Source organism: Pongo abelii, chromosome 6 (genome assembly GCF_028885655.2).
Source record: "Pongo abelii isolate AG06213 chromosome 6, NHGRI_mPonAbe1-v2.0_pri, whole genome shotgun sequence".
Classification (NCBI taxonomy): domain Eukaryota; kingdom Metazoa; phylum Chordata; class Mammalia; order Primates; family Hominidae; genus Pongo; species Pongo abelii.
The window spans coordinates 104,089,779-104,112,959 of NC_071991.2; the positions used below are offsets into that span (position 1 = coordinate 104,089,779).

At 38.8% G+C, this 23,181-nt stretch overlaps 1 protein-coding gene across 2 annotated transcripts in view; it reads left to right on the forward strand.

Moving 5' to 3' along the window:
- The window catches only part of PRKAR2B (protein kinase cAMP-dependent type II regulatory subunit beta), a 115,678-nt gene that overhangs the window by 64,967 nt on the left and 27,530 nt on the right, over positions 1–23,181 (forward strand). Inside the window, exons 3-4 of one of the 2 annotated variants that reach the window (XM_024250355.3) lie at positions 12,899–12,951; positions 19,133–19,216. In XM_024250355.3, coding sequence (XP_024106123.1) covers positions 12,899–12,951; positions 19,133–19,216 — 137 coding nt within the window. The remainder of the gene's footprint in view (positions 1–12,898; positions 12,952–19,132; positions 19,217–23,181) is intronic. The other variant, XM_054560624.2, reaches the window with a different exon arrangement.

Consider the following 23,181-nt stretch of genomic DNA (forward strand, 5'->3'; position numbering starts at 1 on the left):
CAACAGCGTCCAGCCGAATGACTGCTCCATAGACAGAGCAGAGCTATCCCAGAGCAGAGTGGACAGAGTGGCTCATAGCAGCCCTTGTGGATTGCTGGCTAGCTATATTTATACCCACTTTTAATTACATGCTAAATAAGGGGTGAGTTATTCATGAACTTTCTAGAAAAGGGGTGAGGAGTTCCCAGAACTATGTAAGGTAACCTCCAGGTCATTGCTGTGGCATCATTTGAAAACTGTTGTGGTGCTGGTGGGAATGTCTTATGCAAATGAACTATAATTCCTAGTCCTAGCTGGTTTGGGCTGGTCTCTTTACTGCATCCTAGTTTTTGTTTTTGTTTTCATTTTGTTTTTTTAAGGGACAGGTTTTCACTTTGTTGCCCAGGCTGGTGTGCAGTGACATGATCTTGGCTTGCTGCAGCCTTGACCTCCTGGGCTCAAGCAATCTTCCCACCTCAGGCTCCCAAGTAGCCGGGACTACAGGCAGGCACCACCACACTCGGCTAATTTTTTTTATTTTTTTTAAGAGATGAGGTCTCACTATGTTGCCTAGACTGGTCTCAAGCACCTGGACTCAAGCAATCCTTCCACCTTAGCCTCCTAAAGTGTGGAACTACAGACATGAGCCACTGTGCTTGGCCTACATTCTGTTTTTATCAGCAGGGTCATGAAAACAAGTCCTGTTAATCTCCTATCTTACTAGGAAGGTGAAGAAATAGAAAAATAAGAATATCATAATCATACTACCGAGGAATAGCTACCATACAAACTTTGGTGTTTATCCTACCAGAATTTTTTCATGGATATTTTCTGTAGGTTCAAACTATGCATCTATATTGAAACTCTCTTAAAAAAATAGTAAAAGTTGGTGAACAATTTCCAATGTCATTAAATACTCCGGTAAAACATAATTTTTAGGAGGGGCAGAGCAAGATGACTGAATAGAAGCCTCAACCAGTTGTTCCTCCCCCACCCCACGCAAGGACATTAATTGAACTATCCAAAAGAAGCACCTTCATAAGAACCAAAATCGGGTGAGCACTCACAGTACCTGTTTTAACTCCACAGAACTGAAATGGGCACTGAGGAGGGTAGGAGACAGTCTTGGGTTACCAGCACCACCCCTCCACCATCTGCCAGCAGTGGCGGCGTGGTGCAGAGAGATAATCCATGTGCTTGGGAGAGAGAGAGTGTAGCAGTTGTGGGACATTGTATTGCACTCAGTAATGCCCTGTCACAGCAAAAAGCAAAAGCAAACTAACTCAGCTGATGCCTGCCCACAGAAGGAATATTTAAACCAGCTCTAGCTAGAGGAGAATCGCCCATCCCAACAGTTGGAAAGTTCCGGCAAGCCTCACCACCTTGGGCTAAAGTGCTCTGGGGCCGTAAATAAACTTGAAAAACAGTCTAGGCCACAAAGACTTGAACTCCTAGGCAAATTCTAGTGCTGAAGTGGGCTCAGAGCCATTGGACTGGAGAGGCACGCGACTTACTGAGACACTGGGGTGGCTAAGGGAATGCTGGCATCACCCCTTCCACAACCCCAGGCTGCATAGCTTGCAGCTCCAATTGAGACCCTTTTCTTCCGCTTGAAGAGAGGAGAGGGAAAAGTAAAGAGGACTTTGTCTTGCATCTTTGATACCAGCTCAGCCACAGTAGGATGGGATACCCATTAGAGCCACGAGGCCCTCTTCCCGGGCCCTCATTCCTGGACGATATTTCTAGACATGCCCAAGGCCAGAAGGGAACCTACTGCCTTGAAGGGAAGGACCCAGTCCTGGCAGGACCCATCACCTGCTGACTAAAGAGCCCTGGGCCCTGAAAAACCAGCAGCAATACCCAGGTAGTATGCTGTGGACCTTGGGTGAGTCTTTGAGACCTGCTGGCTTCAGGTGAGACTTTACACATTACCAGCTGTGGTGGCTACAGGGAGAGACTTCCTTTTGCTTGTGAAAAGCAGAGGGAAAAGTAAAGGGAACTGGATCTTGCACCTTAGATACTAGCTCAGCCACAGAGGGGTAGAGGACTAAGTGGGCTTTTGGGGTCCCCAATTCTAGGACTTGACTCATTGATGACACTTCTGGACTTGCCCTAGGCCAGAGGGGAGCCCACTGCCCAAAGGGAGAGTCCCAGGCTAGGCACCCTTCATCATAAGCGACTGAAGAGCCCTCCCTAAGGGAACATCAGCAATAGCCTGGCAGTACGTCCCATAGGTCTATAGTGGTGGTGGCCACGGGGTGAGGTTCCTCTGCTTATGGAAAGGGGAGGGAAGAGTGGGAAGGACTGTCTCAGTGCCAGCTCAGCCACAGTACAGTAGAATACCAAGTAGACTTCTAAGATTTTTGACTGTAGTCCCTGGCTTGCTGATGGCACCTCTGGATCTGCCTGGGATTTGGGAGCTTGCCACCATGAAGGGAAGGAAACAAGCCTGGCTGACTTCACTTCCTGCTGATTGTAGAGCCCCAGGGCCTTGAGTGAACATAGGCCATAGCCAGGTGGTAGTCACAGCAGGCCTTGGGTGAGATCCCAGTGCCAGCTTCTGGTCTGACCAAGTGCAGTCCCAGTGGTGGTGGTCACATCTCCAGGCAGCTCAAAACACAGAGAGAGGCTCTGTTTGTGTTTGTTTGGGAGAAAATAAGGGAAGAGAACAAGAGTCTCTGCCTGGTAATCCAGATAATTCTTCCAGATCTTATCTAAAACATGATTTTTAAATGACTACATAGATATCAGTAGTATATATGAATATTTATTTTAATTTCTTGTTGGGAATTTAGATCTCTCTTTTTTAACTGTCATTTATTCAGATCAAATTACTTGATGAGCACTTACAGAATTGGGCATGAAGAATTTCAAGACTTTTAATAATATTTCTAAACTGACCCCTCCGTTCCCACTTCCACCCCCAATTTAGAATTTCACCAGCAGTATGTAAAAAAAGTCTTTTCTAATCTCTGCATCCTGGACAGGTGAGGTGGCTCATGCCAGTAATCCTAGTATGTTCGGAGGTCAAGGCAGGAGGATTGCTTGAGCCGAGGAATTCATGACCAGCCTAAGCAATATAGCAAGAGCCTCCTCTACCAAAAAAAAAAAAAAAGCCAGGAACAGTGGTGTGCCCCTGTAGTCCTAGCTACTTGGGAGGCTAAGGCAGGAGGACAGCCTGAGCCCAGGAGTTTGAGGCTGCAGTGAGGTATGATTGCACCATTGCACTCCATCTTGGGTGACAGAACAAGACTGTGTCTCTAAAAAAAAAAAACCAAAAACCAAACTAGGCATCCTCTCTAATTAATACTGACTTTTATCAAGAAACAAGTAAGTTTGCTAATTTAATAGACTTAAAATGCTTAATTATTAGTTTATATTTCTTGTCTGTTATTTTCTTTATATCACATCATTTTTCCTTTTAATTTAAAAGTTCATTTAAATTTATCATTTATCTTCTCACAAATCTTGATTTAAGTATTGAGCTGAAGAAATGAAAGTTAAAAAAGAAGAAATCTAAATTTCCAATGTAAAAATTAAAATAAATATCCATATGTATTACTGATTCCTATGCAGCTACTTAAAAATTGTTTTACAGGACTACCTAATAATATAGGAAAATGTTTACTAAATCTTATTTTTTATCTTTTTAAAGCAGACTTTATAAGACAAATGTGTAGTTTGAACTCACAGAAAACGCGTGAAAAAAAGGCTCATGAGTTCCCCTTTGCAAAATGGAAATGGAACTTTTCAAGAAGAAATGCTTATTACATTATTTACATGGATTTATTTCTTTTGCCTTTAAATAATGAAAAATCCAGTCTGAATTGTATTGTTTTGTAAATATGTGTTCTATATTTTGAATCTTTGGATATTGATTTGCATTGCACTATCACAATTTGCTTATATTTAATAGCATCAAGATTTTTTTAGACTTCTGATAATCAGTAGAGAGGCTTGATTGAAATATGTTCCCCTAAAGCCCATATTTGATTTAGAAGCCAGTAATTAAACTATTTTCTTATGGCTATATTTTAGTTCAAATTTCTCATCCTAAAGCCATCAGGTCAAATGATACTTGTTCTGAAAATATATTAATAAATTGGGAAGGATTCTGTAATGTTTCTGTTCCTATAATTCTCTGATATGTGTATGCTAGGCAGCATTCATCTCAAAAACAGTAAATAAAACTACTCAGAAGCTTTAAGTACCTCTAGCTTTACTATATCTGAAAGACAAAATTGTATTCTGATAAATGTAGCTATGTCATTCATCGTCAGTTAGTATTTATATTTAGATTAATGTGATTCAAGGTCTCAGGCCAAAATAAATGCCAAGAGATGATCGTATTATCTAAGCAATTAGAGCATTGGCACAAATTCTTGGGAAGTTGTTTGTTGACTTTTTAACCAAAGAGTTAGGCTTCTGTTTTTATTTCACCTTGGCATTTTAATTTCTTAAAATTCATAATATTCATCAACTGCAATGCTCAGAAATCCTTATCAGACCATTTTCAGCAAAGTACAAATACAGTTTCTATTACAGTTCTGTCCTCTAGTACAAGTTGATCCACTTACTCTCTGCTGCTTAATAGTTCTAGAGAACAGCATTGAGGAATTCTGATGATTAGTCGCAAACAACATTGACTTTAAAAAAATGGATAGTTTCCCAAACATATTCACCTCCGAATTATTCTTCTCGCCCTTTTTATTGTATCTGTTTATCTTATTTTTGGTCATTTGTGAGGTTTTATTTTTTGTCTTAAAGAAAATTTACTTTAAATAGAGAATTTGTAAAATACCATGGATTACATGCATCTGTCTTTTCTTGGGTTAGTCTTGTATCTTTATCTAAGGAACACTGGGAGCTAGAGGGGACCACTGTTCCATTGTGAAAGAGTGAAGGTTTGTATGGTGTTTCCTCTATTCTCAGAATCCCACGGGCTACTCATGATGTATGAACAGTGGAATTAAGTAGAATATTTGAGCCTATCCTATTCTGGACTCATCCTCTTAGAAACGTTCCGTGTTGATAGGATTCCTTTTATAAACCGATTGAATGCTGTGTCCTCTTAATTGTGCCATGCTATAAATAAGTCAGTTATTAAAAGAAATGGTTGATGTTTTATAGACTGAATACATACTTGTAGAGCATGTAGTAGAAAGATACTTTATTGAGGATAGTTCCAGTGATTGAGTACACATACTAAAGTTTTTAACTCTTTGGAGCCCAAGAGTAGAATAAAAAATTATTTACAAAACGTATGTGGGTTCTGACATAGGGTATTGTTTTTCCTTTGGAGGCATTTTTGAAGAAAAAAAATTACACGTTAAAAAACCAGATTAAAGATTTTGGCATGTACAGTTGTGTGTGTGTGTGTGTGTGTGTGTGTGTTTGGAGATGAAGTCTTGCTCTGTTGCCCAGGCTGGAGTGCAGTGGCACCATCTTGGCTCACTGCAACCTCTGCTTCCTGGGTTCAAGCGATTCTCGTGCCTTAGCCTCCTAAGTAGCTGGGATTACAGGTGCGCACCACCATGCCTGGTTAATATATATATATATATTTTTTTTTCGTGGAGAGGGGATTTTGCCATATTGGCCAGGCTGGTCTTGAACTCCTGACTTTAGGTGATACACCTGCCTTGGCCTCCTAAAGTGCTGGGATTACAGACGTGAGCCACCATGCCTGGCCAGCATGTACAGTTTTAATAAGGGGAAAATAGCAAATGATGAGCAAATTTTTATTTGTTTGAAGCTCTCAATTGCTGCTTATTTATGTATTTCGGCAATACCCTTCCCAATAGTGTCCTGAACTTGATGTTTACTTGTGGGGTGTGAATGTTTCTTAATTAATTATACAGTCCCTTAAAGAGTAGTGGTATACATGTAAAGAAAATCTTTTTAGAAACATAAAAACATAAAAAGGAATTAGTAAATTTGGAGTTTTATTCTAAATACTGCTGTTAAAGGGCTACAAAAAATAATGGGCTTATGATGAATCATGGCAATTTAGTCAAATATTTAAAATATCTAAAATGTTTATGAGGCAGCAGAATATTTTATAGTAGAAGTAGTAGGAAAAAAGTTTTATAGAAATTTTTTAGGAATAGTAATTACATGTCCGGGATGGTTTAGAACCTACCTAAATAAAGGTAAAAAATACAATTTTATAGAGAACTAGAAAGTGGTTTGTGAATGGCTAATTCTTAAAGCTCCATTGATAACCTTGGGGAGAGGCAGAACATCCTAAATTAAATAGAGATTGTATTTCTGTTATTTCATCAAGACAGGTTTATACAGTTAAGTATCTTGGCTAAAATCTTTATAGTAAAATTTTGCTGACATGAACATCGCTGGTCTGGGAATTAAATATTCACTTAAGTACTATTTCATGAACAGTGCCAAAATTTCTGCCAGAAAGGTAAAAGATATATTTATATTGCATTTTTGTAGCTGAAATTTAGCCTGTAACCGAGTGGATTATAGTAACTTTTAATATTTTGATGCAGGAAGTAGGAAAATATTAAAAATTGAAAGGTGGTTTTAAGGAAATTGTAATGGTTCTGTTCAGAGTTTATGAGACAGCTTTATTCTGTAGATTTTTAAATTATGAACTTCTCTCCTATTTTTATGTAAATGGTGATGTCAATTTCAGCCCTTCCTCCATTTGCCTTAAGCCAGAGAGAGAGAGGGAGAGAGAGAGAAAAAAAGTGAGAGAGAAACACCTTGTGTTGGGGCCATCAAATTTTTTTTTTGATAGTCATCAGTGGTATTCACAAAATTCTGGTTTTCTTGCCTTCTGAGGTTGTAGTAGCACTTGCACTTCCCCATCTTGCTGAAGTTAGGACTGACTATATAACTTGTCGAATGCAATGTTATATATATTCCTTATTGGCAGAAGAGACATCTGTCACTTCCAGGCAGAAGCTTTAGGGACTGGTGGTCTTCCAAAGGCAGAGGCTCCATTAGCCTGCAGCCTTCAGTAAGGAAGTGGAACCAAGTACTCACTCTCCTGAGGTAGACATACTGTGTGCCCAAGAAATACACTTATGTTATTTTGAGTCACTGAGATTATGGCAGTGTTTGTAACTGTTGTGTAAGCTAGTCTAATCTGACATATGCAGTATGCAGTTTCTTTATGCCTAAGGATAAGGAAGAAGATAATAATGTTTCTCACCAACTAAAATGACCATTTATTTCTTCGGTCATTTTTGTTAACATTTACTGTGTGCCAGTCACTGTTCTAGGTGCTAGGAAAATAGAGGGAACAGAACAAAGCAATCTCTTCTTCCCACTCTTTGTTAATTCTTTAGGGAACCTCCTTTGCTGTGAAGCCTTCCCCTGCCCTCTGAGCTGCTGGTTGCTCCTTTCTCATCTGTGTTCCTCCAGCACTTTGTAGATATCGTCATTGTGGCACTGGTGTTATCATGATCATTCTATTTCTGTCTTGATTTCTAGACTGTTTCTATAAATGTTTTAAACATAGTACATATATAATATTGAAAGTAATATAAAATGTGTAGGCAAAACAAGTTACACATTATATAAAATGTATAACAAAAGAATATGTATACATACACATAGATGCTTTGCATTATCCCTTTATTCCCTTTATGTCATCCCCGACATTTCAAAAAAATATTTTTTGAGTGAATAAATAAGGCTTCCTATGGGCCTTTTGCCTGAATGTGATTTGGGAACAAAATGTGAACTTCTATATTTTGGGCATGTTCTTCCAATGCCTTTGCTCTGTAAATTCAAATTTAAGAGCATTACTAATGGATGAGAACAGGTCTATACCAAATTACCTGGGCAGAAATGTGAATGAACAGGGAAGGGGGAAGCCTATTAACTTGTCATTGTGCCTCTTCCCTTTACTTAGCTATATATATATATATATATATATATATGTATGTGTGTGTGTGTGTGTGTGTATGTGTGTATATATATGTGTATATGTGTGTGTATATATGTGTGTGTGTGTGTATATATATATGTATATATATAATTGTTATAGCCTTTTACCAGTGTTTCTCAATCTTTTTTCCATTATCATCCCCTACCCCCAGTCTTTTTGGGCTGTTTCCCCCTAAATGCCCGCAATGAGATTTTACTGCCACAGAAATACCGTATATCTGTTTATATATTGAATGTATATCTGTGCTTTATAAAAAAATACAGTAAGTCTTTTTGCCCCCTAAGAACTAGTTTTCTTGGTTGATGCATGCCTTCAACTAATATTTGAAAGAGGTAATTTTTTTTCCTTTGTAGGAGGGCGTTTCCCCTTCAATAAGCTAAGTTTAACTCTATTGAGTCACAACTCTGTTATTTAATACACCTGTGCTTTTGTAACAGCTTTATTTTAAGCTAATTATTATTTAAATAAGTATGCTAAAATCTTAGTTTATTGAGAACATTGGCAAATTAACTTTTATATATTTTATAGAAGTCAATTTTTCTAGATTGAAGGCCTCTAAACCACACATTCTGTGCAAACCGTATTTGCCTTTTATTCCTTCAGCATATACTTACTGAGCGTCTAGAGTGTGCAAGACTCTGCCAGAGCTGAGGATCCAGTGAATTGTGGAATTCAGTCTGCTTCCTTTAACTCATTGCTAGCCAGGATGCAAATATGGGTCATGTGTACTTGTCTAGTGCAGAGTTGTTTTGACCATACTGATTTTTAAAACATCAACAACAAAATGTTATGGGCTTTTAGTGAAAAACCCTGGGAGTTGAATAATCCCTCATGTATCATTCTCTATGTATAGCACATGAAAAGGTTGAGGGCCAAGTCCCACAATATGCGAAGTCAGTATAGTTTGTGTTTTCCTGTTCTGTCCTGCAAGTTGTGACCATTGTCTGGCTACACCAGTGCACATTACTCTGTCTGCAATGTGGGAATCTGCTTAAATTCTTGGGCCATTCTGTATAACCAGTGTAGTATATACATATATGCACAACAAAACAGGGAAACCACAATATAAGATTCACTTAAAGAATAAGGTTCTGGTTCTCACCACTGCTTAATTGCCAAACAAAAAGGATGAAGTATATAGTTTCAAGCTAAATTTCAGATTGCGTAGGAGGCATGGGGCAGATATGTTTCAGAAAGAATACAAGGCAGTACAAGTTATCTGGAGGCTTTGGTTTGAGTGCCCATCCAGAGATAGAGCCATTCATTCATTTATTTGTTACAGAAATATTTACTGACCTCCTAATCTTTGTGCCAGGACTTTTGGTGAGTAAGACAAAAGGCTCTCATTTTCACTCATCCTCTCTGTCCCCATTTCTTGGACAAATTGTGTAGGACATTTTAACATTGAGCAAGTTTTCATTCATTCATTCATTTATTCATTCAATGTGTGTTTGAGTGTGTATAATACAAGTACATTATAGTGAGATATTTAAAAAAGACATCTCTGCCCTCAAGGACCTTGCAAGCTTGTTTGTTCATCAACCAGTCATTTATTAAAAAAAAAAAAAAAGTGCATTGAGCCAGTAGGCAATGTGCCAGGTCAGTGCTAGGGAAATACAGAGATGAATAAGAGCACACAGTCAGTCCCTGGAGGGCTGCGTCTCAGCCTGGAGAGGCAAACAGCTTTTAACATCTTTGGAAGCATACAGTGTGGTAAATGACAATAATGAGCTCGTCCCACTGTATTGCGAGAGTGCAAAGGATGAGCACAGAAGTGGAGTTTCCAGAATTAGTTCTGTGTGGGTGAAAGGTCAGGATGTGACTCTCCATCTGACTTTTTAGTTGAGGCTGGAGAGAAGGGTTGGCTTGGAAAGGAGATTGGAGGGAGTTCAATCAGAAGAAACAGTTTAAGTGATGATAAGGAGCTTTATAAGGCACGAAGACAGCTTTACAAAACTGCAAATACTTTATTTTGATTTGGCTGCAGACGGTGGGGGTAGATGAATCCTAATGTAGTGAAACAATTGCAACAGGAATGCCAAGAACTAAGTCCTTGTAGTGTTGGCACAATGTATAGTTCAGTGAAACAGCCCAGAAACAGACACACTATGTGATAAAGTGGGTATCACAGATCAACAGGGTGTTAAGTAGTAATATTGAGACAATTGATAAACTATTTGGAAAAATAGTAGATTCTTACTCCAGATGATTTTTAATTAGGACTTAGGGGCTAGGCACTTAGAAATTTGAGAATTAGGATTGCTTTCTGTGAATTAAAATTTAAGATCAACAATAATGGATCAGAGGGTGGGGGTGTGTGGATGTGTAAAACAAGTTAATCTTAACCAAATATCTTGCCTACTGCCTACTGCACCACCTCGTTGAATGTGTCAATCCTATGAACATGGCCAGCTTCATGGGCCCTGCACTCACGAGGGCCGTGCATTTGGTTTAATGCTCTGCTCTTGTTGTCCTTTGGAAAGTCTTAATTTTTGAAGATGGGGCCCATATATGGTGTTTTGTTTTGTTTTGTTTTTGCACTGGGCCATACAAATTATGTAACAGTCCCACCTATGAAGTTGGCCATCTCTGGGGACAGAAAGTTAGAGAGCCAAGCTTTAGAAGTAGATGTCCTTGTGCTCTCTGGAGAGTTGCAGCCAACCCAGTTAAAGTGTCCCAGACACGTTGGCAGGGCCATCCCTATTGAGTGCCTCAGGCTGTCTAGCCTGATTCCATGAAACATTCAATTTATTTAACAAAGTTTCTTACTTCCCATTTCCTGCTCACCAGGCAATCTTTCAGTAGTGACTTGGCTGCTGCTTTGGTTTTCCAGCAGGGCGAGATCTAGCTAGTTGTGCTGGTCCCATCCTTCATTCAGGAAGGTAGTTACTAAATTGGCATTCTGGTTTCATATATTAGTGAGGTTCTTTAATGTGAGCCTGCTTCTGCATGAGTGGTCCATTTCTGTTATGTTTCTGAGACTGAAGGCTGAAGTCCAGGAATTACGCTGGTAAATTCACCAAAGCAGTCATGTGTAGAATAGTGGTTAAGAGCAAGAGCTTTGGAGTCAAGACACACAATCCTGGATAAAATGTGGGTCCTGTCACTTACTAGGATGTATGATCTTGGCTTTCCTGTGCCCTAGTCTTTCATCTGTCAAGTGATGACATTAACACCTACCTTAAGGTTGTTGTGAGGTTGAATGAGATGATGTACTTTAGATCAGGGTATCTCAGCCTTGGTACTGTTGACATTTTGGGCCAGGTAATTCTTTCTGTTCAGGGCGGGGTGTTCAGTGCATCATAGAATGCTTCCAGCATCCCTGGCCTGTACCCAGTAGTTGCTAGTGGCATCCCTCTAACCCCCTATAGTTGTGACAATTAAAATGTCACAGAGATGGAATCACCTCTGTGGAGAGCACAGTAGGACTTGGTTAAGAGTCACTGGTCCAGGTGCTTAGAGTAGTGCCTGAGGGAAAGAAAATGTTTTATGATATAAAAATAATGGGAATAGTGGTACCAAAGATGATACTACTTTTGATGCCACCCTGAGGGACCTAGGAAGACATTTGTCAGCCTTTCATTTATTCTTTGTCCTTAAATTTTTATGTCTATGCCAGAATAAACTCCATGTAGATTAAATAGTACATGTAAAAAGCTCTACCTTTAAACAACTGAATGAAAAAAGAAGTAAATCTTTAGATTTGCAAATAAGGAAAGGGTTTTCAAGGTCAAAAGCAGTGATACTTCTGTGATGTTTAATGTTGGGTTTAAAACACATTGGGGAATTTTCTTTCCTCATAGATGTCATGACATTAAAAATAAATATGCATAATCTATAAAAGCTTTGTAGTTACAATTGAAAAGCAAATTGGATAAAATGATTGTGAGTAATATGACAGATAAAGTGGTATGAAAAAACTAATTTAAGTCAAAAAGAAAACCAAATATTTCCTATAGATAAGGACAAAGGAGGAAATACAATCATCCTATAAACATTTGCTATTGCTTAAAATCTTTGTCAATTGAAATAATTTAAAAATTTTTAAAAAATTATTAAATTCGAACTATTTAATAATTTTTTTAAAATTTTTAAATTATTTATTTAAATTGACAAAGATTTTAAGCAGTAGCATCCAATTCTGTTGTACAGTTAGGGGAGTCTTATTACATATTTTTTGTAGGACAATCGATAGGTACAATCCTTATAGAAAGAAACATGGTGATAAATGTGCCCTAAAAATAGTCATACCATTTAGCCCCCACAAATAACTTTGGGAATAATGCCTACAGCATAATCTGAAATGTAGACAAATATTGATGCATGAAGGTGTTTATTGCAAAGTTGTTTTAATATAAGCCAGCTAAAGTTCAGTATTAGAGAAGTAGTTATTTACAACGTATGATAATCTGCAATCCTTAAATGCAGTATTTACACAGTGTTTCTAATGACATGCAAAATTCTTATAGTGTTAAATGAAAAAAGTAGGTTTTTAAGTTGCGTATGCAATGTAAACTCAACCCAGAAAAAAGACTGGAAGGAAATATCCAAAATGTTAATATTTGTCCCTGAAATACGCAAAATGTTAATATTTGTTCCATAACATTTAGATTATGGATAATTTGTGAAAGTTAGTCACAACTATATGATTAAATTCATCATTTCATGGCAGACAGCCTTTTCTTTTGTTTCTGTTCCTTTAGGTAATGTTTAGATATTATGCCTTGGAAATGAAAATGAAAGGGTTTAAGCTATGTTTCTCTAAATAAGAGAAATAAAAAAGAAAGTGTCAGTGCCCTAAATAAAATACAGCTTTATTTTTAAGTAAATTATAAATTGCAATATGAAATCAGTTTTGGGGGGTAGACTGCTTCCCCTGGTTGAGGTGAATTAATGGTTTTTTATACCGTGGTACTCTTTTGTTCATTAAGTGTTAATGATGTACTCATTGTAGTATGGTTTTTGATGAAACAATCTTTAAGATGTTCATTTTTGTTTTTATAGTATGTGCGGAAGCTTATAATCCTGATGAAGAAGAAGATGATGCAGAGTCCAGGGTATGTAATTTACTGAATGAATGAATTTTAAATTGATGCCCTTGTCATATATAAGGAAAATAATCATAGAAAAGATTTAACAGGCATGTAAGTTTAACAGGAGACATAATGGAATTATTTTGACTATTTCTTTTCCTAGTCTCATTTCCAATAGCCTACTCCTGCTGTGAGTCTTGCAGAATTATTTTTATCCAAAGAGTATTTCTCTTTACAAAATATATCCTGGTGATGAAAAATGTTTTCAGCTGTCTTTCTCATAGTGATAATATTATTTTTCTTAGACAGTGTTTCTAGTAAACAAAAATACTGGGAAAGACCTTCTACTCCTATTAATTTATAACAACAGAAACTTACTCTGAAACAAACAAATCACGGGAAAATCACATCCAGTGTGTCAATACAGCAGTTAGGATTATTTTTTAAATCTGTGAGTCTTCATAGTTTGCTCAGCAGCTGACTTCTTGCAGGCCCTAATGTTTTTGTAAGAATTTGTCCGCTGTGATTTCAGCAGTTTTTAAGCTATGTCTTTCAGCTCAGTTCTATTATTTATTTAGTAAAAAGTAAACTAAGAGATGACTATGCCTGGAAATGGAAAGTAATAATTTCTGCACCACCCTCCTCCCCTTTTTTTGAGTACGTATGTTGCAAAAGTGCCTCTTGTTTCTTTGGCCTTAAACAGTATAAACAAAAACTTATTTTTGTAGCTCTGAAAAGTACTTAAGTAAGATTGAGGTTTCATGTGGAGAAGCAGATACTACGTCCCTAAGTCATTACATCATTAAGCTCCTTGAAACTTACGTAAAATCCAGTGGTATCAGGAGGCTTACAACGTGGAAGATCTTGAAATCCCATTTTATTCCTGGACCCATGGGGATTCCCACTACCAGGGTTGTGGAAGCTCATTTCTCACTATTAGAACTTCAGTTATTTTCATGAAGTTTATAAATCCTAGCCTGGAAATGATGTTGTTTTAGGATTAAGGTATTTTTACTAATCTGTGATGTGCTGTTACCCCTCTGTATAGTCTGAAAAACGAGATCTTGCCTACCGTATACTTTATGTATCTAGCAGAAACAATACCAGGCGGCAATGAAGACAACATGCTTCTTTATTTGTGTGTATAAATGAGTATGATAAAATTTAGTAATTGAGATCAGAGCAATCGAGATGAGCTGGTTTAAATTAATAAAAACCTAAATTAATGAACATTTGCAATACAGTTTAAAAACAATATGCAGTATCTCATTGATTCAAAAGCTGTTAGGCCTTGAATTTTAGCTGCCATTTAATTCATGAGGTAAATAAAGTGTTTTGGCAGGTTCACTCCAGCTAATTTCTAATAGTTTTGTTGGGGAGGCTATACCAGTTAAGATTCATTTGACTGTGTAAAACCTCACCCTATTGAGACAAATGTGAAAAAGAAAACACTGGGGAGAGATTATCAGACAAATGCTTGGAGATCATATTGAACTGCAGAAAGTGTTCAAAGGCCAAGCTGTAGGCCTGGCAGGCAGGAGCCAGCCCACCTCTGGGGTCCATCAAGAGCAAGAGTGTAAGACTTAGCATAGTGTCTTTGAAACGGGTTCAGCTACCCATCTCTATTACTGTGTCTCTCAGTTCAAAATTCCAATTTCCCAAGAGTTTCTGATGGACCTAGCTTTGGCCCAGGGTAGGGCCAGGGTCAAAAAGTCCAACCTACTTGGGAACCACTTCTGTAAATAAGGGCAGTTACTAGAGGAGGAGGAATCTTTGTGGGTTGGGTATTTACCCTAAGAGCTGTCCCCTGTAACACCTTTTAAAGTTATATTTAATAGTTTTTTTGTTAATGTGTTATATGTTTGATTATAGCAAAGTACTTTTAGGTTATCAATTAGGTTGAGTATTCTCTCCTCTAAATGTGTTACTAAAAACTATACTTATTTTGGTCTCAAAAACTATGAAGCAAACCACACCACATGCTTGGGAATGATTATTACAGATTTCAAAATTATTTAGATCTAGAAGGATATTGGGAAATATCTTATGAGGAAAATGTATTCTGTATTGTGATAAAATTACATTTCATTTGGACATTTTGTATGACTTCTGAGACTCGCCGAATCATTAAGTCTGTAGTATAAACAGAAATTTATCATCTGATATGAATTCAAAGAAAATGTAAATACTTTAGACTCATTTCGGAAAATAACAGATTTTAGTTGGAATGCCTTTAATAAATGAAAATGTAAGGGTTGTCTAGATCTAGCATGTAGAAACTGGTAGAGAAGAGCTAATAAACTTAAGGGTAGAGTATTTCTTATGTTTCTCCACAAAAATTTTTTGGAGTTCCACCTGTATATCTGACCTGGTGCTAGGTGTAAAAGTGGTGAGCAAATGGACAAGCCTCTGCCCTCTTGGAGTTTACAGTCTAGTGGCAGAAGCAGACAAGTGAATAAATTAATGAAAAGTTAAAAAACATGAAGTGCTAAAGAAACAGTGAAACAGTGTAGGAATCAAAACACAGCCCCCAGGCCTCTGGGTTCAAGTGATTCTCATGCCTCAGCCTCCTGAGTAGCTGGGGCTACAGGCATGCACCACCACATACCTGGCTAATTTTTGTATTTTTAGTAGAGATGGCGTTTCGCCCTGTTGGCCAGGCTGGTCTTGAACTCCTGGCCTCAAGTGATCCACCCACCTTGGCCTCCCAAACTGTTACGATTACCGGTGTGAGCCACTGTGCCCGACTCCATATACAGTGTTCTTTAAAGAAAATGTCTAAGTTAAAACCTTACTTATTAACTGGTTTTCTTTTTTTTTTTTTTTAATGGAAAGGCAGCAGAAATTTAGAGCAGAAGTTGGCAGACTTTTTTTGGTAAAGTTTTTTTTTTAACTGAAAAATGCACTATTTTCAGAGAGTAAATATTTTAGGCTTTGGGGAGTCATGGGGTCTCCTTTGCAACTACTCAGTTCTGCTATAGTAGCTTGAAAGCGTCTGTAGGTAGTACATCCATGAAAGGCATGTCTGTTGTGTTACATTAAAACTTTATGACACTTGAATTTGAAGTTAATATAGATTTTATGTGCCAGGAAATATTATCATTTGTTTGATTTTTTTCCCCCAGTCATTAAAAAATGTAAAATTATTCTTAGCCTAGAAGCCATACATACAAAAACAGCTTTGCCTGCAGGTGTAGTTTGCTGATCCCTGGTTTAGAATATAGACTGTAGCTGGCCTGGCTGGCATGAATCCTGGCTCTGCACCTTGTGGACTGGATGACACTGGACAAGTGATTTGGGCAACTTGATTTCCTTAACTCTAAATTTCTTAACCTGCTGCATGGGATCTGTCACTAGGATAAAATGAGTTAATATTAGTAAAGCCCTTAAAATAGTACCTGGCATGTATTTATGCTATGTTTGTTTAACAAACAAAATTTTTATCTGAAATCAGGAATGAATTTTAATGAAAACCAAAGTGGCCTCTAGTACAATAAAATCACACTTTGGGTGTATTGCTGAGGCCTCAGTGATCCAGAGACAGATCCCTTAGGTGGGATCATGCTAAGTCCCAGAGGAAAAATGTAGGAGAGCATCTTCAGAGCAGGTGGCTGCAGTACAGAGGAGCCGGAGTGTCAGAGACCACATCCGCTTTCTTACTGTTTACTTTCCCCAGTGAAGAGGGATTTTACTGATGAGGTTAATTACAGAGATTGGACTCTGAGTGCTGAGGAGTAATGGCAGGGTGAGGGAAAAGGGAAACAGGAGAACAGTAGACCATAGTGATGGAGGTGGCGCTGAGAAAAAAAAGACTACTTAGAAATGATCATTGGGCCAGGTGCAGCGGCTCATGCCTGTAATCTTAGCACTTTGGGAGGCCAGGGTGGGTGGATCATGAGGTCAGGAGTTCGAGACCAGCCTGGCCAAGATGGTGAAACCCTGTCTCTAATAAAAATACAAAAATCAGCTGGGCGCAGTGGCAGGCACTTGTAATCCCAGCTACTCAGGAGGCTGAGGCAGGAGAGTCGCTTGAACCCAGGAGGCAAAGGTTGCAGGGAACCGAGTGCACCACTGCACTTTAGCCTGGGTGACAGAGCAAGACTCTGTCTTAAAAAAAAAAAAAAAAGAGTCCAGGCGCGCTGGCTCATGCCTGTAATCCCAGTACTTTGGGAGGCTGAGCTGGGCAAATCACGAGGTCAGGAGATCAAGACCATCCTGGCTAACACGGTGAAACCCCGTCTCTACTAAAAATACAAAATACAAAAAAAAAAAAAAAAAGCCAGGCGTGGTGGCAGGCGCCTGTAGTCCTAGCTACTCAGGAGGCTGAGGCAGGAGAATGGCGTGAACCCAGGAGGCGGAGATTGCAGTGAGCTGAGATCGCACCACTACAATCCAGCCTGGGCAGCAGAGCGAGACTCTGTCTCAAAAAAAAAAAAAAAAAAATCATCATTGGTAAGAGAGGTAGGAGGAAGAAGAGAGAAGAGGAAAAAGCTGGATTTCTGTGTGAAGGCGTATAGGAATTGAATGGGGTGGAGAGAAAGACTTAAAATTGACCAGAGTGAAGCGGGCACACGATACGGATGCCTGATGCACTCTCCCCCGTTTCCTTTCTGAGAACAGAGCTTCTCAGCAGGCAGACATCTCGGTTGCTTTGGTTTGAAGTTCTAGATGGATTTTGTGAAGTGAGAAATGACTTTCTGTTTTGTTTTAGTGTGTTAGCCTTCCTTATTTGAAGTAGGAGGAAGTGAAGTTTGGTTGGTGCGGTTTGGTTAATACCTAAATTTTAAAGGTTTCTTGTGCAGCAGTGAATGAGAAGTCTCCGGGATCTACTTTGTCTGTGTTTGTGTGTCATCTTAGAATCTAGTTTGAGATGAATATTGGGCAGATAGTAAACAAAGGTTTACATCTACCTTACCCTTAGAGGGGAAAGTGCAGTGACCCTTTCTCTCACTAGCTAGTAGTTCTTTCACGTAGTCTATACATAATGCAAATAAATGGTATACATATCAATAGTTTACATATAAATAGTATATCAATACTATAAGTTTCCCCAATTCTTTTCAGGCTTATAATTTTCATTAATTTTTAGCCATCTGATGTGGTTTGAAATGCTGATTTAAATTTCCCATTGTGAGTTTTGATGTTTGTGGCTATAAACTCCACTGCTGCCTGATTCTGTGAGCTCTGATGCTCTGATGGTAGGGCAGGCTGCCTGAAGAGGCAAGGCACCTGCCCATCAGCTCTCGTGGTCACTCTTTGAGTGAGCATTGGAACACGAAAGGGTGGTGTGTAGGTCTTCAGGAAACCAACTCCATGTCTGCTGCTTTTAGAACTACCCCTTCCCCCTCTAACTCATTTTATAGTCACAAACTGCTCATGTTCACAAAAGAGTGGACCTTTTGGTCCAAGTCAGTTGAGCCTCCTGCTAGTGAAAAGGGACTCGAGAGATGGCAAGCCACACTTAACACACACAGCATTCTGCCACTCTTCACACTCTAGAATATGAGTTTAGTGAGAATATAGCATACTAGTTTCCTTGAGTTCCTTCTGAAATCAGTGCACCAGCCAGCCTCCTTGGACTCTTTTTCCCTGGAACACATATTCTCTTAGAGTGTCAGTGCGTGATTGCTTGCTCCCTTCTAAAAATCACTTGCTCGCTGTGGGGCAGGTACATACCACATGTGTAAAAATATATTCGGCATCTAATGCCATATACATTTAAACATTTTACTTCTTTCCAGGGACCTTATCAAGATTCAGAAGAAAACTACATCCTGAAAGAGTATTAAACTCAGTAGAAACAGAATGACAGCAGTCCAAATTTTCAGTGTAGCTGCTGGCACCTGTTGTCCTTTTGTATGGGTCCCCACTGGCTGGGAGCTTTGGAGTCTTCCTAGCCAGTCACAGTTCTGTACATAATGAACTTGCTAACCTAGGGGAAAATATGCTTTTGAAAAACATTTCAGTGCTATATTGATGAATGGATACCAACCTCCCCCCAACAAGGTGAATTATGTTCCCCTACTTGGTAGGCTCATAAGTTACCAGTCACCAAAAGTGAATCTCAGCACCAACCTGAAGCAAACTTGAGCGCTAACAGTTCTTCTTTCTAATGTTGGTTCTGATTTTTGTTAGTTTTTTAAATCTCTTTGAGTGAGATGGTATTGGCTAATGTCTTTGTTTTTTAAATCTGATGTCCTTTTAGATTATACATCCAAAAACTGATGATCAAAGAAATAGGTTGCAAGAGGCTTGCAAAGACATCCTGCTGTTTAAGAATCTGGATCCGGTAAGATAAATCTTAATAATAGAAATGGCTTTGTTTTTTTCCCCAGTGACAGTGTCAAGAACTGTGCAGGGTCTTGAGTTTTGCCCTCTTTGTAAGCTGACATCACCCTGGGGTGATGGTAAAGGCCCCCTTGCAGATGCTTGAGCGCACAGTAGGTTGAACTGCAGGAGAGGAATATTGAGTTTGGGGGAATATACTGCTGTTGGAGCAAGAAATAAAGAAGCCTGAGGTGTTTGTCCTGTGAAAGATATTATCTCATCTCTCAAGATATTATCTCAGGGCTACAAAAACAGCCCTGAGAAATGGCCCAGGTAAAAAGATGGTAGGAACTTGCCCTCTTCGTACCCATCAGGAATATGCAGGGATGCTCAGGGCCCATGGAGGATTGTTTCTCTTTACAGCCAGTAATAGTAATTATATTTGAATGTGTATAAACTCTGTATTATACAGATTAAAAGTAACATTTCACTTGGCTTCAAGGTGAGGTTTTTTTTTTTTTTTGGTCCTTTATAAGGATTTGGAAATCTCTAATTTTTGGGTTTGGTATTTCTAGAATACCCACTCTTGGTATGAGTGTGCGTGCTGTTCAGACTTTGTCTTGCACTGTGATGTACATATTCTGCTTCCTTCATCTCAGATTATACTTAGTCGTTGCTATATAGTCATTTAGGAGCGAACCTCTGCTGCCATATTCCAAATGTGAAAATAGAGTCAACTTTTGTAACTTACCTCGACTTTCTTGTTTGGCCAAACTCAACATCTTCGAGTTTTTGGTTATTTCCTAGAGGAGAAGCATTAACTCAATACCTGCTCTTTTTAAAATGAGATCTTCTTAAGAAGGACGTTTTTATAAAGATTCATGTACTGCATCATACCAGTTCTATACTGCGTCATATTTACACTCTGAAATATTTTAAAAATCTCTTGTTTCTAGTGTAATTTATGTTTATATTATGTCTTCCAGAACACAGTACATTGTGTGACTTTGGAGATTTATGTTAGGCCCACACATTACAAGTTTGTATGTCCATCTGTGAGGCTCCATTACTGGCTTTGTTAGGCCTAAATTTGACCAGACCCAGGATCCATCAGTCACTTCATCTGTCCATTGTCTGAGGGCAGGAACTGTCTTTTGTATCTTTGCATCGCTCTGTAAGTAGCAGATGGCTCATGGCTGTCTATGCGCACTAGGCTCTCAAAAGAAAACATGGGACTGAGACAAGAATGCTTTAAGTTATCCTTTTGTTACAGGAAAGAGGTCCTCATCCAGACCCCAAGAGGGGGTTCTTGGATCTCGTGCAAAAATGAATTCAGGGTGAGTCTGTAAAGTGAAAACAAGTTTATTAAGAAAGTGAAGGAATAAAACAATGGCTACTCCATAGACAGAGCAGCCCTGAGAGCTGCTGGTTGCCCATTTTTATGGTTATTTCTTGATAATATGCTAAACAAGGGGTGGATTATTCATGCCTCCCCTTTTTAGACCATATAGGGTAACTTCCTGACGTTGCCATGGCATTTGTAAACTGTCATAGTTCTGGTGGGAGTGTGGCAGTGAGGATGACCAGAGGTCACTCTTGTCACCATCTTGGTTTTGGTGGGTTTTGGCCGACTTCTTGACTGCAACCTGTTTTATCAGCAAGATCTTTATGGCCTGTATCTTGTGCTGACCTTCATTCTCATCCTGTGACTTAGAATGCCTTAACCATCTGGGAATGCAGCCCAGTAGGTTTCAGCCTCATTTTACCCAGCTCCTATTCAAGATGGAGTTACTCGGGTTCATGCACCTCTGACACTTTTATAGTTATCTAAGTATACATATTTAATCCTAAATAATAGTTTTGGATAGATTTGTAATAAAATGATGGTGTTTAAGTAATATCTAACTCAAGTCTTGTTAAAAGTTATGCCAGGCCGGGCGTGGTGGCTCACGCCTGTAATCCCAGCACTTTGGGAGGCCAAGGTGGGTGAATCACAAGGTCAGGAGATCGAGCCCATCCTGGCTAACACGGTGAAACACCGTGTCTACTAAAAAAATACAAAAAAATTAGCCAGGCGTGGTGGCGGGCGCCTGTAGTCCCGGCTACTCGGGAGGCTGAGGCAGGAGAATGGCATGAACCTGGGAGGAGGCGGAGTTTGCAGTGACCTGAGATCACGCCACTGCACTCCAGCCTGGGCGACAGAGCAAGACTCCATCTCAAAAAATAAATAAATAAAAAATAAAAAAAAATTATGCCAAACCCTTGAATGTAGTTACAGTCTCATGGTATGAATTCAGTAGTTCGGAGTGGCCCTGATATATCCTTGTCCATTCAAGTTTCTTTGCTCGGGTTATTCAATCCACGTTTGCTGAGTACCATCACTTACCAGCAGTGGGAGTTAGTGCTGAGGAAGCAAAGACCTGGTTCAGTACCCTGAGTTAATATCAAAGCTAGCCTGTGGATCAAATGTTCTCTAAGGCAAGGACCAATGTAGTATTTAACTCTTTTGCTGCAGAGGCACACAGAAGGCAGTGGTAAAATTAATCCTTAGTTTTACACTTAGAGGTAGGCTTTATTCAAGAATTCTGTATTTTTTGACTAGAACTTTACATGGGAGAATTTCAGAGGTCACCAAAAACAGTGCTCTCAAGCTTTAATATGCTGATGTATCATCAGGGGATCTTGTTAAAATGCAGATTTGGATTCTCGTGGTCTGGAGTGGAGCCTGAAAAGTCTGCATTTCTCACAAGCTCCCCGGTAATGTTGATGTTCTTGGCCCACAACATACTTTGAATACCAAGGACTAGAGCTAGATGTGAAAATGTTCAAGTTCAGTATTTGGTTGCTGTTACATGTGTTATGTTTGCATGCTTTCCTATTCGATGAACCAGTATTTTCATGCTTCAGCGGGGACTAAGTCGTGAAATTCTGGTGTCTGTAGGGTTAAGTGACACACAAGCATAAATGAAATCGTTGCTAATTATGCTTTCCTGGGATGTTGTCTCTTCTGTTCTGTCTTCTAAATTAAATTGATCTTCCTTGCCATTTCAACTTTAGCTCTTTAAAAGCATTGTGAAAATTTTGGTTGCATTTAAAATTATTAATATTTAAGAAAGCTTTTGCTAATATAGTCTGGCAAGGAGCATCTTTGCTTAGTGTGATTATTTTGTAAACATAAGAGTTTTTTTAGACTTTTTTTCACTGCTTTGCTGAAGGTCAATATGTATTTTACAGTTTCTGAATTGTCATGATCGAATGTTTTATAGAGAAGAAGCAAATGTATATACATAGTAGTTTTCAGAAGACCTTTTTTTTGAATTTTGAGCTCAGACCACCTTGAATGACTCCGTTACTATTTAAATCCTTCCAGAGATGATATAGGATATAAGTAAGTAAAATTTATTTTTCCCAGCAAATTACTACCTGGAATAAGACATTTAGCCCAAAACATGGCAGATTGGAGGTTTTAGTTTAAGCTCGTGTTGTAAAATAGCTTTCTAGTTTTTTATGATACACATTATTTACAATAACCCAAATGTGTTTTAATGGAATTACATATTCAGTTCATATAATCTGCTTGTCATGCAGCTCCTTTCATTTTAATTTCTTGACTACTCACTATGTTTCAAGACCTGTTTAAGGTGTTGGAGGCCACAAAGATATTTAGAGATGGTTGTTGTCCTTTTGGAATTTATAATTTAATGAGGGTACAAACACATCTGCAAAGCGTGTTGGGAAAACATGATATATTGCTGTAATATGGTCAGGGCACGGTGAGAAGATGTCTGTCTATTAGCTTACCCTAACGGTTCAGAAAGCTGGAGAGGTCACTGAGCTGTGCCCTCTGAAAATGAGGAGGGAATCACCAGGTGAGGAAAAGTACCGAGTGTTATCACTAGAGCCTAAAGTGGCAACCGTCCAGTGATGGATGGCCGCCATCTAGTGATGGGAGTGATGGAGCTAAGATGTGGATGCTGTTATCAGGAA